Source organism: Corvus hawaiiensis, chromosome 12 (assembly GCF_020740725.1).
Source record: "Corvus hawaiiensis isolate bCorHaw1 chromosome 12, bCorHaw1.pri.cur, whole genome shotgun sequence".
NCBI lineage: Eukaryota > Metazoa > Chordata > Aves > Passeriformes > Corvidae > Corvus > Corvus hawaiiensis.
In genome coordinates this window covers 7,231,648-7,246,669 of record NC_063224.1, presented here as the reverse complement: position 1 = coordinate 7,246,669, position 15,022 = coordinate 7,231,648, and the positions used below count along the sequence as shown (strand labels likewise).

The 15,022-nt window shown below is 55.7% G+C and overlaps 2 protein-coding genes across 3 annotated transcripts; both read right to left on the bottom strand.

Moving 5' to 3' along the window:
• Nucleotides 1-458: 458 nt before the first annotated feature.
• TMEM208 (transmembrane protein 208) lies at nucleotides 459-5,722 on the bottom strand. Its single transcript, XM_048317148.1, has 6 exons — nucleotides 5,618-5,722; nucleotides 5,452-5,547; nucleotides 5,300-5,359; nucleotides 5,046-5,182; nucleotides 1,949-2,033; nucleotides 459-906 (listed from the first exon to the last, which is right to left on the bottom strand). The coding sequence occupies exons 1-6, from the start codon at nucleotides 5,621-5,623 to the stop codon at nucleotides 769-771; spliced, it is 522 nt and encodes a 173-aa protein (XP_048173105.1). The 5' UTR covers nucleotides 5,624-5,722; the 3' UTR covers nucleotides 459-768.
• Nucleotides 5,723-6,924: 1,202 nt separating this feature from the next.
• ELMO3 (engulfment and cell motility 3) lies at nucleotides 6,925-14,983 on the bottom strand. Of its 2 annotated transcripts, XM_048317138.1 has the most exons (20): nucleotides 14,719-14,983; nucleotides 14,607-14,647; nucleotides 14,406-14,478; nucleotides 14,282-14,332; nucleotides 13,640-13,809; nucleotides 12,735-12,834; nucleotides 12,479-12,630; nucleotides 12,319-12,397; nucleotides 11,889-11,939; nucleotides 11,406-11,528; nucleotides 11,120-11,251; nucleotides 10,736-10,840; nucleotides 10,122-10,230; nucleotides 9,776-9,912; nucleotides 9,520-9,683; nucleotides 9,278-9,390; nucleotides 8,920-9,024; nucleotides 8,506-8,588; nucleotides 8,217-8,297; nucleotides 6,925-8,047 (listed from the first exon to the last, which is right to left on the bottom strand). In XM_048317138.1, the coding sequence occupies exons 1-20, from the start codon at nucleotides 14,794-14,796 to the stop codon at nucleotides 7,835-7,837; spliced, it is 2,160 nt and encodes a 719-aa protein (XP_048173095.1). In that variant the 5' UTR covers nucleotides 14,797-14,983; the 3' UTR covers nucleotides 6,925-7,834. The 2 variants fall into 2 exon arrangements, with proteins under 2 accessions (XP_048173095.1, XP_048173096.1); XM_048317139.1 differs by lacking the exons at nucleotides 10,736-10,840; nucleotides 11,120-11,251; nucleotides 11,406-11,528; ... (7 more) ...; nucleotides 14,607-14,647; nucleotides 14,719-14,983 and having other exon boundaries at nucleotides 9,776-9,868; nucleotides 10,122-10,321.
• Nucleotides 14,984-15,022: the final 39 nt, after the last annotated feature.

Genomic DNA, 15,022 nt, shown 5'->3' with positions numbered 1-15,022 from the left:
AGCAGGCAAAAGTAAAAACTGCCATGAGCTGTTCCTGGTCTCTTAACACATGAACTCTGCAGCCGTCATGGCCCCCCTGGGAGTACAGTCTTAAAAAAACAAAACAAACCAAGCCAACCCCACAGCTTCTTGTCTTACATCCCACTGAGCTCCTACAAAGGTAGCACAGGCCAATCTGTGGCTCCAGTGAGTTCAGGCTCAATCCCAAAAGCTCCAAGTTTGGCTGCAAGCCCTGTTCACAGCATCCCCAGCTGCCCCTCACTCCTGATCCTTCAGGGCAGCTGCAGTTTCTGCACAGGGTGCAGAGGCTGTGGCAGGCAGGGCAGCACAGACCAAGCTTGGGAAAGGGAGGAGAGCACTTACCTTTGGGGATTCTGCTCCCCTCTGGTCCAGCTCTCCAAAAATATGCTGGCACTTTTCACAGCTCCCCTACATGAACCCACTGCCAGCACGGTCCATTAAGACTCTGCTCTTTAATGTATTATTTCCTCCAACATTGCACTCCCCAACCCTGAACGTGATACAGCACTGCTTTAAAAAGATATTTACACACATCCCAGCATCACCCCCTTGTCAGCCCAAGGAGCAAGGCCTCAGCCTGTGCTAAGACCCAACCAGAGGAAGTCTCTTGCGGCCTTTTTGGCGGAATGGCAGCAGTGACAGAGGGCAACAGAGCTACTGTGGTGGTTTCGGATTGGTTTTGGTCACATCCCTGATGAAATAACAGCATGGAGATGGGAGAGGGTGTTGATCTGTCCCCAGGCAGGGCTAGAAGCGCTTCATCTGTCGGCGTTCCTGTCGGCGCTGCTTCTTCTCGTTTGGCTCCTGAGCGGCGGGCGAGGACTCGGCTGTGAACCAGGGCCCCAGGATGTTCACCCACAGAAGGTAGAGAGCGCGCCCCGGAGCCTGCAAAACACACGTGGCACAAACTCGGTCACTCTGGGAACAGTGCTGGCAGAGGGGGTGCTGTGGGCAGTAGGGCCAGTCCTTCTGAGGAGGACAAAGCAGCTGGATCAGAGGCACCTCAGGGTGCACGGAAATCAAAGGCAGTGGCAGGCGTCCAAAATAAATGGCCTGAGTTCATGTCGTGGCTGAGGAACATATACAGTCCTCAGGCTTCATACACGGAAATCCCAGCAATCAGGTCTGAATTACCCAGAGGGATCCAACTGTCCAGACATTCCGCCTCTCCTTCCTTTGGAAAATACACCCACATTTCTCTGAATTTATTAAAAAAGCAATCCAGATGGTCTCCAGGGGACAGCCAAATCTAGGCTGCCCTCTGCCAGGCCAGCTAGAGAGAAATTTGTGGGTGAGGACTGAAATGAGATCAAGGACTGAACTGGGATAACCTTCCATGCTCCCACAATTGCCTTCTGTACCTTTGTGGGATATCCTCAAAGCAACTGTGGGATTTTTTAACTAAATGGAGATGTTTTTCTCCTTCTGCACAAGCAGTTTTAGCTGGAGGCACATGAAAAATGTTTCAGGAGCAGAAAGAGTTTGGTGTGTTATGGGGAAGGAAAGCCTATAGCATTTTATCTACCCAGAGGCACAGTGTCCAGCAGATCCCAGCCTTGGTCCATGCTGAATGGATGAAAAAGCCAAACAAGAAGAAATACTGTTTGTTCCAGACACAGAAAGACTCTGTGCACCAAGACAGCTTTGATCTGCCTCATGTTGCTTGTTGCCCTTTCATGGGACCAGAGGGAAAGACAAAGGCCAGCCTAGTTTTTGCGTGGCTTATTCACTGGGATCACGACTTCTTTGCTTTGTGTGGCCTCATTTTTAACAAGATTTGACAAAGAGATTAAAAAACATATCAGAAAATAGTTCAGGCCTGAAACAGGACACTGAAATGAAATGGATAAATAATGTCCTCCATCCTGAAGACAGGGAAAAACAACAGTGCAGAGCAAGATGGGAAACAGCAGGGGCTGGGGCTTACCAAGAGCCAGAAGTACCAGATGTAGAGCGAGAAGCAGCTCAGCACTTGGACTATAGCTGTCAGCAGGATCACATCCTTGAGGTGCCTGAGGGAAGAAAAGCAAAGCATTAAGCTTTCATTCCAACCCCTGCCAAACACGGCAGCACAGTCTCCTCTGCCAGCACAATCTGCAGCTGCTCTGCCAGCACGGTCTGCACTGCCTCTGGGGAGCGACCCTGCCCAACCCAGGGACTGTCCCTGTGTTTTGTTGTCCCTGCTTTGCCACACACAGTTATCGAGAAGAATCAGAGCAGTAAACAAACAACAACAGCAAAATACTCTGATGAATTAAAAGAGATGAACTCCCTCTGAAAAAAGAACGTTGAGAAAGCTAAGGAATTGCTGGGGGCTGGAAATCAGCAACAAAACCACCCCCCACCCCCACAGCTGAAACAGCAGCCAGCACTCACTGATTTGACACCTATCATGACATGAGGTGTAACTGCTCACGACTGGCTGTGCCGAAGGGAGCCATTCCCTGTGCCATTTCACAGGCTGACAGACACACTCGGGGTCACCGCAGGACAAGCACACCGCAAGCTGAGCTACAGCAACAGACAGCTCCTCCTCCCCTCCTGCTTATCTGACTCTGGCTCTTCCATGCCAGCCTGAGGCATAGCTGGGAGCAGCTTTGGAGGGGAATAAGCTGCCCACACCTCAACCACCACCCTCAGGGGATCTGACACCCAGGAGAGGTAAACAGGTATTAGTTTTTCAACACAAGCCTCGGGGAGTGCCATGAAGGTTTAGAAAAAAGGCCAACTCTCACTCTGGTTAAATCATCTGCTGGAATAAAAAACCCTTGAGTCACATCCAAGAACAGACAAGAAAACAAAGGCAATGGCAAAAACAACATTGACTCAAGCACTGCAGAATCCACCATTAACAGCTCTAGCACAAGACACTAAGGGTTCAGTGACCTCTGGTATTACCAGAGGCCACAGAGGGGCGAAGACAGAGCTCCCACCAAACCCAACTCTCCCAGAGACCAGCAGGATGGGCCATCCTCAACCCCAGAGCAACACAAAGCATCCATTTCAGCGACAGAAAGCATGAGAGAAATGCCATGAAATCCAGAGTGCTCCAGAAGAAGCTCCAAAGGAGCAGCATTAATCAGCTGCAGCACAGGCAGCTGAGAGGCTGGAAAACATCCACTGTTTTCTGAAGTAACTGCTAGCCTAGGGTGGTTCCCTGATCCCCAGAGAGGTAATTTAGAGGTACAGGGTAAGGATGGGAACTTCAGCTCTGAAGGTTTTGCTTTTAGAGCTCTGCCTCCCGTGTTTTGCATAGCCCATGCCTCAGATAAGCATTAATTCATTTTAATGTGTCATAAACCCTACCCCAACTGCTCAGGCAGAAAAACCTCTCTGCCTCAGTAGCAAGGGAAGCACATCTGCAACCAGGACTGCAGCAGTGCTATGGCTGTGCCTGTCACCTTTTCACAGCAGGTACTGGGATCCCTGTGCTGCCTCCTGTCAGTCACTTCCCCTGACAGCACCATCACACACACAGAGGGCAGTTATCAGGCACTCTGTCTCAGTGCCTTCCACAACTCCCAGAGGCATCTTCCACAACCAGGAGCACACCTCAAACATCAAACTTCTGTATTTTCTCTCTTTGACTGTCCCACATTGTGTTTCACTAAAAAGGTATTCAAAATATTTCGCAATTCCACTCTAGAGAGCCAAACCAGTGTAAAATGGGAGAAAAACACTTGGCTGACCAGCATGGAAACGAAGAGGGGGGTAAAAGCACAGCTCACAAGTCACACCCCCTCTCCTCCTGGCCACCTTGTCCCTCGTCTGAGTCTCCTGCACCAGACATCTCAGTCACTCCTGCTGCAGGCAGAAAAGGTACCATTCCACCAACCCAAACACACCATGAGAGCTCATTCTGTGCAGAGACAGCAGGTTCTGTTCCCCACTGCCTGCTGATAACATCCCCAAGCAAAAATCAAAACTTATGGTAATAAAACTATATACATCAATGTATGACCCTGACAGCATGAGAACACCTGACACAACACAGAGGGCTCAGCTGGAAATAAGGCTCCACTGTGCTTCTTCAAAAGCCTGGCAGCAAGGGAAGGACAGAGGTAAACCTGGAACTGCAGGCCAAAGACACGGGAGGAAGGAGCCAAGGACCCCAGCACCTTGCTGAGCACACACTGAAGATCCCCAGCACAGGCTGGGCCAACGGGGAGAGGCTGAGGGCAGGGAGGATAGAGAGCAAAGCCCAATGTGTCCACAACTACCTGGCAATTTTCTATAACTAGTTTGAGGCTTGCTGCTGGAAAACACGTAAATCTAGAAGGTATTTCTGCTGTACCAGTGCTGCTGTCTCCTAATTTTATTCAGCAGCGCTTTGCAGGAATTACTACAGTGTTTCCTACAATACTGTGGCATTCCTTGACCAAGAAAAAGACAGTTTTGCCAAGAACACAGGACAGGCAAACACTTGGTGCTGTCTGCAGAGAGACATGAAGAATGCACAAGCGTGGGGCACAGAAGTGGCTGAGGAGGTGACAGGAGCTGGCTGAGATAGAGGGGAGAATTTTTAGTGTGTAGAGTATTTCAAGCCATGATGAGTTTGCAGCCAGGATGGGGTAACTGGCAGCACGTGCCCTTCTGCTCTGTCAAGCATTACCTGCAATGCCAGTTTAAAAAGAAAATACATATCACTGTGTGCTGCAGCAGTGTGCACATCAGTGCTGTTTGTTAACTGAAAGATGATTGTAAACTGCTCCTGCTGAACCCTTTGTAATCCCTTACCTCTGCAGCTCAGCCCTATGGACAGTGACCATGCCAGGCTGACACACCCACCTGGTGGCTCCTGACTGGGGCACACCAAGCCGAGTATTCAGGTAAGAAGGACAGTTAAGGTACACTCTCAGAAAAAATGGCTACAGACTTCCAGCTCCCCTCATGCCCATGCCAGTGGGCAAGCTGAGGGGGGGAGCTGAGGCCCAGCCTTCTCCTCGGGGGCCTCTCCTGGCTCTGCGTGCACGCTCAGGCAGCAGGTCCTGCTCACCTGGACTCGTGTGGGTGTGGACACTCACTCTGCCATCCCCTGCTCCATATTCAGATCAATTCCCCCGTCAGCAAGGCTGCCATCGTCTGTGAAAGACGGCTTTGCCATGGAGTTCATGGACCGGTAGCTGGTGCCGTAGACCACCAAGCTGAAAAGGAACGCGACCTGCAACAAAGAAACCGCTGTCAGCCGCGACAGCCACGACCCCGGGGGCCTGGGGGCCATGAATGAACCTCAGCCCAGGTGCCCCCGCCGGGGCAGAAGACGGTGCCCGGCACTCACCCACGTCCAGGCGGAGGCGGCGGAGTAGAAGATGACCAGGTTCACCACGGCGTAGATGGCCTGTGGAGAGAGCACGGCACGGCTTTCCCTGTCTGTCCGCTCCCGCCCCGGTCCGGCCCCGCGCCCCGCCGGGCTCTCCCGGCCGCACTCACGGAGGCTCCCAGGATGATGCGGAGGTAGAAGCGCAGCGTCTCCCGGTTCTCCTCGAATATCTGCTTCTTGCCCTTGGTCCCCGCCTTCCCCTTGGGCTGCGGAGCCAAGAGAGGCGGTCAGCATCTCCCCGGAGCCCGGACCCCGTAACCCCGGCCCCGCACTCACCGCCATGGCCGCGTCGGCTCCGCGCTCCGGTTCCCGTGACGCGGCGGAAGCGGCGGGACAGAGCCCGGGGCCGGCGGCCGGGCCCGCCTCGGGCCGGGAGGGGACGGCCCTGCCTGGGGGCCCTCCCACAGAATCGTAAAATAGTGACGTTGAAAGGGGTCGTGTGGTCAACATCTCTGCTCAAGCAGGGTCATTCCAGAAATGGGTTTTGAATATCTCCAGTGAGGGAGACGCCACACCCTTTCTGGGCAACCTTTCTGTTCCTTTGTGTTACTACCCGCACAGCGAAGAAGTTCTTCCTCATTTTCATGTGGAACTTCCTGTGCATCAGTTTCTGCCCGTTGCCTCTTGTCTTTTTGCTGGGCACCACCGAGCAGAGCCTGGTCCATCCTCTGACACCTCCCTGCAGATACTGACAGACATTGATGAGGTCGTCTCAGTCGACTCCTCAAGGCTGAACAGCTCCCTCACTTTCCTCCTAAGAGAGATGCTTCAGACTCTTAATCATCTTTGTTGCCTTCCGCTGGACCCGCTTTGGGAACTCTATGTTTCTCTTGTACCGAAGAGCCCAGACTCATGTTCCCCTCGGTGGGCCTGGGGACACACACATGCCAAGTCCTCGGGGGGTTTCTCTGCTTCCCATCCCCTGGGAACCTCAAGGCCTTTCCCCAGCCCGACCCTGCGCAGCCGAAGGATTTGGGGTGCTGATGTCAGCCCTTCCCATTTCAGCTCCCCTCACAGCCCCTTGGCCAGCCTGTGCCCATCACCTCCCCTTGGCTCTTGGAGGTCTCCCACAGCACTCCAGCTGTGCTGGGGTTCTGCACAGCCTTTGGCCTGCATTCACCATAGCTTGGCTGCCTCCTGGGAGATGGTCTGACACGAGGTGAGAGCTGAGGCTGCAGACCCTGGCCTTGCAGGGCAGCAGCCTCACAGACACTGCCTTTGCCAGCCTCATCTTCCCATGGAACAGCCTCTGTAGGACCAGGATGCTGCTCTCCAAGCTGGAAGCCCTAGAGGCACCAGTTCACTTGCAGGAGCTGAGCCTGTCCACCATATGACTGGGACTATCCACAGTGCTCCGATGCCTTCCTAGGCTGGAAATGGCCTTAGCTGTAGTCTTAGCTGTAGGGAACTCAACTCTGAGCACGCGCCTCAACACCAGGAACAAGATCTTCTTGCCAGCCATCCTCCCAGCTTCTTCATGCCCAGCTCCCACAGTGCTGCCATCCCAGCCTTACCCACTTCGGCCCCTTTTGACCCTCAGTCAGTCTGAGACCTTCCCCAGACCTTTGGAAAGGACACAGCTCTGAGCTCTCCACAAGCGTTTATTGTCCCAATACACAGGAGGCAGAGGCACAGCTGGATCCCTGCTGACCTGTGGCTGTTAGCACAACACCCTTGGGAGAAGCTGCAGGCACAAGGAGGTGCAGGGCACTGGGATGGGGGCTGTGGGGCTGGGGAGGAGGTAGCTTGTCGTGGTGCAGTAGTGCAGCAGCATGGCTGAAGTGTGCAAGTATCTGCCCCAGGTGGGGGAAGGCACCAGGATTGGCACGATGGGCAGACCGGGGTCTCCTCCTCACACCAGGCCCAGCTGAATGGTGCTGGGAAAAGGGGGCTTGTACCCTAAACACCCCCATTTCAGGACAGTGCAGAGGGCTCAGCAAAAACACCTTTCAGTGCAGGAGGGACATGGCAGGGCAGGCACATTATGCCCTGGAGATGCCAACTTAATGGAAAGGTGTGTTCTACCCTTTTTCTAACCACTTTGTTGTCCAGAAAGGATCCCCTACAAAGATGGTGAAAGTGAGGCAGTGCAGATTCATACCTTTGTAGTGTTACTCGCCCTCCAGCTATCCCAGGGCTGCCTGTACCTTTATTCCTGCCCACATCCTTACCCTCTCTGCCCAAAGCCTGGCTGAAGTGTGGGGTAATCAGTGCCATCACAAAGGGGTTTAACTGTTGGTATTTCATCTCACCCTGCCCACGGCAGTGGGACAGAACAGCCAGGTCACCCCCCTCGAACAGGAGGCTGATGCTCCGTGGCTCATTCCCATGCTTTTGCAGGAGAGCAGGACACAGGCAGGAAAGGGTGGGACACCCAAGCCCCCAGCCAGCACCTGGGCTTGTCCCTTTGGGCCAGAGATGAAGGACAGAGCCTGGAAGGAGGGGTTTGATTTTGAGGGGCATAGAGGGTGGGGACAGGGCACGGGGAGGAATTCACTGCTCTGCATGGCTGAAGTCATAGCAGAAGTTTAAGTTGCTGGGGGGCTTTGGGACAGGAGGGGGATTGTCAGGAATGCTGACGTTCTCCAGGTCCAGCAGCCGCAGCTTGAGCTCCATGGACAGCAGGACATCGAGGTCTGTTTGCGTTCGCTCACTTGTCATCTCCTTGCCCAGGAGCACATTCAGCCCATCTGTCCAGAGGCAGAACTGGGGAAGCAGAGCACGGGCATGTCTGGCACCGGCCCTGGGCAGCCAGAGAGCCCATCTCCCCCCTGCTGTGGCTTCCACCCCCAGGGACACACACGACTCCCTCCCCTGCCTGCTGTCCCCTGGCAAGGACATCTCTGTGCCTCCCCAGTGGGCCCCTGGAGCTCACCTCGTACCGGGTGGGGGCAATGAAGTTGAGGCAGTATTCCTCCATGTCGTGCACAATGGAGAAGGCCAGCTCCAGGACATCCTGCAGGGACAGCACAGGGGGTAGCTGGCTGCTCAGCTGGACTCCTCCCAGCCTCGGCAGGGTTCAGGGCAGGAGCTGCCCCCAGACTCCTTCTCTGCACTCCAGGAGACCCAAGAGGTCTCTGTCCATGAAACCACCCAACTTGCCACCATGCACCCACCCCCAAAACCCATCCCCAGCTGGACAGGATGTGGTGTGAGGTGCTGACCTTGTTCTGCTTCCCGGAGCTCTTCTCCTTTGTGTGTGGACACTCTTTCCCCACCAGCAGCATCTTCATGTCTGCCACAGGAACTGGGGCAAGTGGAAGAGCTGTGAGCTCCCTTTCCCTCCTCCTGTCCCTCTCCTTCAGGTCCCCAGTGAGCAGAGTCCAGTACAGCCCAAGTGTGGGGACTCACAGCCATCCACAGCTTGGGGTGGGGGGCTCAAGCCACTCTGCAGCTCCCTTTGGGAAGCCAGTCTGCCCCAGCCTAACTCCCACAGCTCCCAGTCCCACAATACCAGCAGACACTGGGGCAGCCACACAGCAGCCAAGCAGAGGGGCAATTCCACCTTAAGGCAGTCTTAACCTGGGGGTTATCAGAGGGCTCCCCTCCCTCCTTCCCACTCTCTCTCCATCACCTACTTTTCTCTGGTAGGCTCTCGATGGGGGGAGACTGCACCCCCTCCTCCACATCCCCATAGTGCAGCACCTTGTGGTTGGGGGACAGGCGGCAGTACCACAGCTTGTCTGCAGCAGAAGAGCCACAGGAAATGCTCAGCCTCCCCTTGCAGAGATGCCCTTCCCAAGGGGGATGGAGCTGCCCCCTTATCAGCACTCCCCATTTCTCCCAGCCCACAGGTTAGCCCACACCAGCTGTCCAGGGAGTCAAGCATTCTACTCCCACAGATTAATTGGGACTTCCCCAGTGGCAGGGGACATGGGAATAAGCCTCTGCCTCCCTCCCAAGCCCCCCACCCTGCAGCAGGGGTCTGGCACCCACCCTGCCTGCGGCGGCTGCTGATCTTGCGGAAGAGCGTTCCCTCACAGAGGTGCAGCAGGCGCTGCTGTCGGATCAGCTCCAGGAGCTCTGGCTTCAGCTTCTCCCTCAGCTCCCTGGGGTGAAAGCCAGCAGAAGAGGAGCACAGCCATTTCAACAGGTGCTCGCTGACCTCCCAGCCCCATAGCATTGTCCCTGCCTCGGGCCCCCATCACAGCCTCACTCCCTGCCCACAGCCCACTCACAGCACGGGCACAGCCAGCGTCTCCTCCTGGTGCAGCCGCTCCGTCTGCCGCAGCTTCAGGATCTCACTGTAGTTCAGTGCATTCACTCTGGTCTTGAATAGCTCCAGGGATGTGGGCTTGAGGGACAGGGTCCTGGTGATCTGCTCCCGCACCACCTGCATCACCTGCCAAGCCCAGGACACCAACTTCAGTTTGGCTACACTCCCCAAATCCCTGAATTTGTGCTCCCATCCAGGGAAGAAGCATCCCCCCTCACTTTGTCAAAGTCCTCCTGGGTTGCTCTCATCTCCTTCCAGGTCTTGTTCACCAGCTGGATGCAGATGCAGAATAGCTCTTCAAAGAAATGATCCTGCCCGAAGAACATAGGGTAAAAGGCCTGAGCCGTCTCCGAGCCTGTGGTGAGAAGGACAGATTATGCCAGACTCCCCGGTTTTTCCAGGGGATTTAAGTGTCATGGGGAACCTGGGTATTTCCCAGCCTTACATCCCCTCCCCATGCTGTTGACCATGCCAGAGCCTGGTGGCCACATGGATGCAGTCCCCTGCCCGGGCAGCTTGTCCCCCAAGCAGCAGGGCAGGGAGGACAAGCTTGGGCACACGTACATGGCTCTCCAATGTGCAGGATCTCGCAGAGGATCAGGGTGAGCTGGATGCTGCTTCGAGCAAAGGGACATTCGTGTTTGTCTTCCCGGCTGCTGTTCTCGAGGACAAACTGGAGAAGAGGGCCATGACTTCATGTTACATGGACTTGGAGGGCTGCCCCAACAGTGGGTGTCAGACATGCCATGCTCCTCCTGCATTCCTAGTCGAGCTGTCCCCCCCGACAGGAAAAGCCATCCCTAAAAAAGTGATCCACTCTTCCCAAAATCCAGCCCCAGCCTCCTCTTTCCCTTGTGGCAGTGTGGGAGCTGGTCACAGGCACTGCAGGTTGGAGCATGGCTCATGCCCTTCTTGTTTTGCTCAAATTGCCCCAGTTTCCTTAAGGCCTGGAAACCAGGCTGTGAGCAAACCCCTAAAAATTATGGGGACCCTTCAGAGGGACTGGCCTCAAATGGCTTCTCCTATCCACAGGGAGGACTCGCCTCCATCTGAAACAGAGCAACAGTAGGACACTTGCCTGGCTGTGGCCAAGGACAGATCACAAGGAAAGGAAAAGAAGGTAGAGATCCACCAGCCCCTCTCCACCAGGGAGTTCCCTGGGAGAGCACAGCACCCACCCTGCTGTAGGCATTAGGGGTGTTCCTGGAGAAATACACCATGTTGTCCAGGGCAAGGAGTCCTGGTGGGGCACGGCGCAGATCCTCTGCAGGGTTGCTGTTGTTCTAGGAGGACACAGAGGATGCAATTTAGCAGCTGCTGCTTTGTTCTTCGAGCAGCAGTGTCTTCCCAACACAGCCACCGGGCTGGCCTTTGAGTCCCAGCAGCTCCACAGCACTCGCTGTTCAGGAGTGGGAGATAGAAGGGAGCAGAAGGGAGATACTGCATGGTGGTCCATCAGCATCAACAGGGATACCAGGCTTAGGGGAGCCATCAGAAGGTGCCACCAAGGCCATGTGGTGGAGCCAGCATGGAGCTGGGGAGGGGATGCAGGGGGGACGCACCATGAAGCCCAGCTTGCGGAATTCCTTGGCACACAGGGATCGCCGGCGCTCGGTGCTGAAGCTGCCAGTGGGCACCTCGCTCTCCGACTCAAAGGCAGTTTGGCGCAGGGACTGGAGGAGATCCCGCTGTTCCTGGAGGGAGAGCGGAGAGAAGGGGATGCTGGTGAGCCCCACAGAAGCAGGTTCTCCCAGGACAAACCCAAATGTGTTGGGTTCACCCAAATGTGAACTACTTCCACAGGTGGAAGAGACCGGGTCCAGACTTGCAAGGAGAGTACTCCCAGACCTGTGAGTAGGGATCCATGGATGTTTTGATGCGATGCTCGCACAGGTTGAGGCTGACAGACTGCAGCACATAAAGGTAATGGGCCATCTCATCCCCCAGTGGCTCGGAGCTGTGGATGATGTTCTACAGGAGATCACAAGACAGAAGGTTCCCCCATGCTGCTGCTTCCAGTCCAAGCACAGGACCCAACAGCCAAATCCCAGCAGGTCCTGCTGCTCAAAGGGGTGTTGGGAAGTGGGAAGCTCCCCTTGGGGTTGGGCAAGACCTGTGTGCACTGAACTGCAGGCAGACGGGGGTGCAACCCTGGGCACGTGGGTGCCAGCAGAGCAGCACCCACAGGCATTATCAAGGAAGGGGTATGGGGCACACAGGCAACCCAGCCAAGCACGGTCATCAAAGGTTGGGGCTCAGGGGACAGGGCCTGGGGAGGAAGGACAGAGAATGAAGCACAGAGCAGACCCTTGCACAACCCCAACTCCTCACCTTGTGGATAAACTGCCTGAGGTTCTTCTCCCTCAGGTAGTCCATCATCTCCTAGGAAAAAAAAGGCTGTGAGATATTCCCCAGATCAGCACACCACCATTTCCCCCCAAAAAAGGAGGAGGCGGAGTGAGGACACAGACTTTAAACATCTCTGGGCTCTTCTTGCAGCCCTGCCATCCCAAAGAGCACAAACCCCACAGCAGAGGACTCAGCTGCCCAAGGTCCCATCACAGGGATGCCCCCACCCCTGAGAGCTCAGATGTGCCAGAGGCTGGGCCATCACAATCACTGTGCCACCACCAACTGTGATACTTCTGTCATTTGAGACAAAACTCCTGACAGCTGAGGGCTCTCAGCAGAGCACCCCGGTGACAGAGGCACTGTGGTGCCTGACTCTGCAAAGCCACCACCCTGCCATGGTGCCCCTCACCCGCCGCTCAGCGTCGGTCGCGCTCAGCAGCAGCGCAATGAGCAGAGCCATCGCCTTCAGCTGCAGCTCGGCATTTGTCCTGTGGGAGGAAGAGCAGGAGCATGTGAGAGTCACCAGCTCTGAGGATGGGGGCAAATGGTGCTCTGGCCTCTCCACTTACGCCTGCAGGTGGGTGAGAAGACGGTCCAGTGTCACTTCTTTTTTGACCAGCTCAAAGAGGAGGCGGCTGGTAGGCACCATATTCTCCAAGATAGACAAGGAGAGCTGCTGGATAGATGCATCCACTGCATTCATGTTGACGTAACTCACTATCTATGAGACGCAAAACCATCTGTCAATGGCAGGCTGAGCCTGGGGCACAAGGACAACAGGGAATCCCACAGGCACAAACTGTGGATACTGTAGAAGACTCTTACCTTCTTGATGAAGACTGTACTAAGATTTTCCCAGGAAACAAAGTCATGCTCCATCAGCTCTGTGAAGGCTTTCAGGGTGTGAGCCAGCATCTCCTCTGTACTGGAGGGACAGATGAACAAATACAGTGAGGATGGCTCCAGGTACCCCACTCCAATCCTACAGTGGTGTCTGTGCAATTGAACATTGGTGGGCATGTTAGAAACAGCTAGAGAGGAGAGCAGTGAGCAGGAGAAAGGAAAGAGACTGTTGGGTAAGAAAACAGACTGTCACTTAGTCATCCCAGGAACTTGACTTCCCCAGGAAGTCAAGGCAGAGGAACTTCAGTAGTTGGAAAGCTGCATCACCGTGGTACAAAGATCACTGCAGACAAGCTCTCGGGAAAGCTGAACCACCCCATATCTCTCCCCCAGCTTCCAAGAAACGTGCTGTGTTGCTTGGTTCCACATTCTCTGTGTGACAGGAGCTCAGGGGAGCTGCACCATCACATCCTGAAAGAGTCACACAGGCACTGGTATTTGGCAACCAGGGTGTTCTCGAGATCCCTGCAAATCTCTTGCAGCTAAAACCTCAAGACAGAAGGATCATTCAGGGTGGCAGAAATGAGGAGCAGCACTGGGGGCCAAGATGATCTCAGGAGGTTTCCTGGTAGCAAACCCCATGAGGCTACAGATAACCCAGCCAGAGAAGGGATGGAAGGTTCAAGTCTGGGCACATTCACTAGGAGTCAGGACTGCATATCCCTGGGGACCTTCCCCCCGGCTGCCAGCGTGCAAGGACACAGCCACAGTACAGGCATCAACAAGTCAGGAACACAAAGAGTCCACTCCAACGCCCAGCTTGGAGCTCATGCAGCAGGGAGAAGAAAAGTCAAGGAGTGCAAGGAAAGTCCCGTCCTGATACTCACTCATTTCCTTCTTCCACAATAGAGTAGATTTGCTTCAAGCCATTCCTGCTGATGAACTCTTGAGCAAAGGTAACATCCTGGGAGAGGCCTGCAAGCTTCTTCAGTGAGTCAGTCTTCACATCCACATTCTTGCTCTGGATCCCAGTGTATAGCCGCTGTGCTTCTTGGTCCTACCAGGAAGGAAAGAATCAAGCCAAAGGGGCTCATCGAAAGACAGCGAGAAGCTTGAAGGTGGCTGTAAGAGCTGAAGTGCAAGTTTTGGAAGGAGTCTCAGGCTAGAGCAGCCCCAGTGAGGAGCTGGACCAAGAAACAGAGCCACCAGAGCAGAGACCAGGTGGAGCTGAGGACGGAGGTCAAACTGGCATGACACCAAGAACACTCGATGAGTTGGCCCACGCATCCAAAACATTTCAGGATATTTAGTTTCTCTTCAAACTCCCCCAAGCTCTGCCGAGGGAAAATGAAGGCTGAGACATGTCTCCTGCCTGTATTATTTCTGCTGGGTCTGAGGCACGGAGAATAGCCATCATGAGCTCAAGTCACCGAGGGAGTCAGAAGCAGAGGGCTTGGAGCACCCACTGCAGGGGCACGTCCCACCAGAGCACGCAGCGGAGGAGGAGATAGGGGGGCAGAGGGATGTACCGGGGAGGTGGTCAGCCGTAAAATGCTCCCGTTCTTAATGTCCCTGCGGTTCTGAAAGGAGAAAAGGAGCCGGTGAGCCGGTGGGCGCTGCAGCGGCGGGGTCGGGGGCTGAGGGGTGTCTCACCGACTCGGTGATGTAGGTCTGCCGCCCGTCCGCGTACTGCAGGGCGTAGCGCTCGGCGTTGGGCAGGCTCCACCTGTGGCCACGGGCGGCCGGTCACAGCCCCGTTCGGCTGGTGCCGGCAGCCACCGGGTCACCGCAGCCCGGTCACGGGCTGTCAGGACCTGTCACGGCGCGGTGGCAGGCAGCGAGTGCGGTACTCACGCATCACAGACGTCCTTGAGCACTGAAGCGAGCGGCTTGCTCTGCGAGAGGGAGGCCGGCCGTGAGCTGGGGTGGGGGGCCCGGGGAGGGGTGCGGGGGTGCCGGGCAGTACCTGCTGGAGCTCGATGAGCTGCGGGATGGCTCCCACCATCTGGATGGCGATCTTCACCACGTCCTTGGGCGGCGGCATGGCTCCCGCGGCGGCTCCGCACCGCCGGCAGTTCCGGGTTGCTGCCGCCGCCGCCTCCCCTCACGAAGGGCCAGGCCGCCGCACCGAGGCCTTGTGCCACCACCCCAGCCCCGGGCAGGCCCGGCCCCCTCACCTGAGCTGACGCGGGTGTGGCAGGACCCACCTCCGGTAGCAGGACAGGGCCTCCTGCTGGGAAAGGGCCCGGCCTCCCGCCTCCCAGGGAACC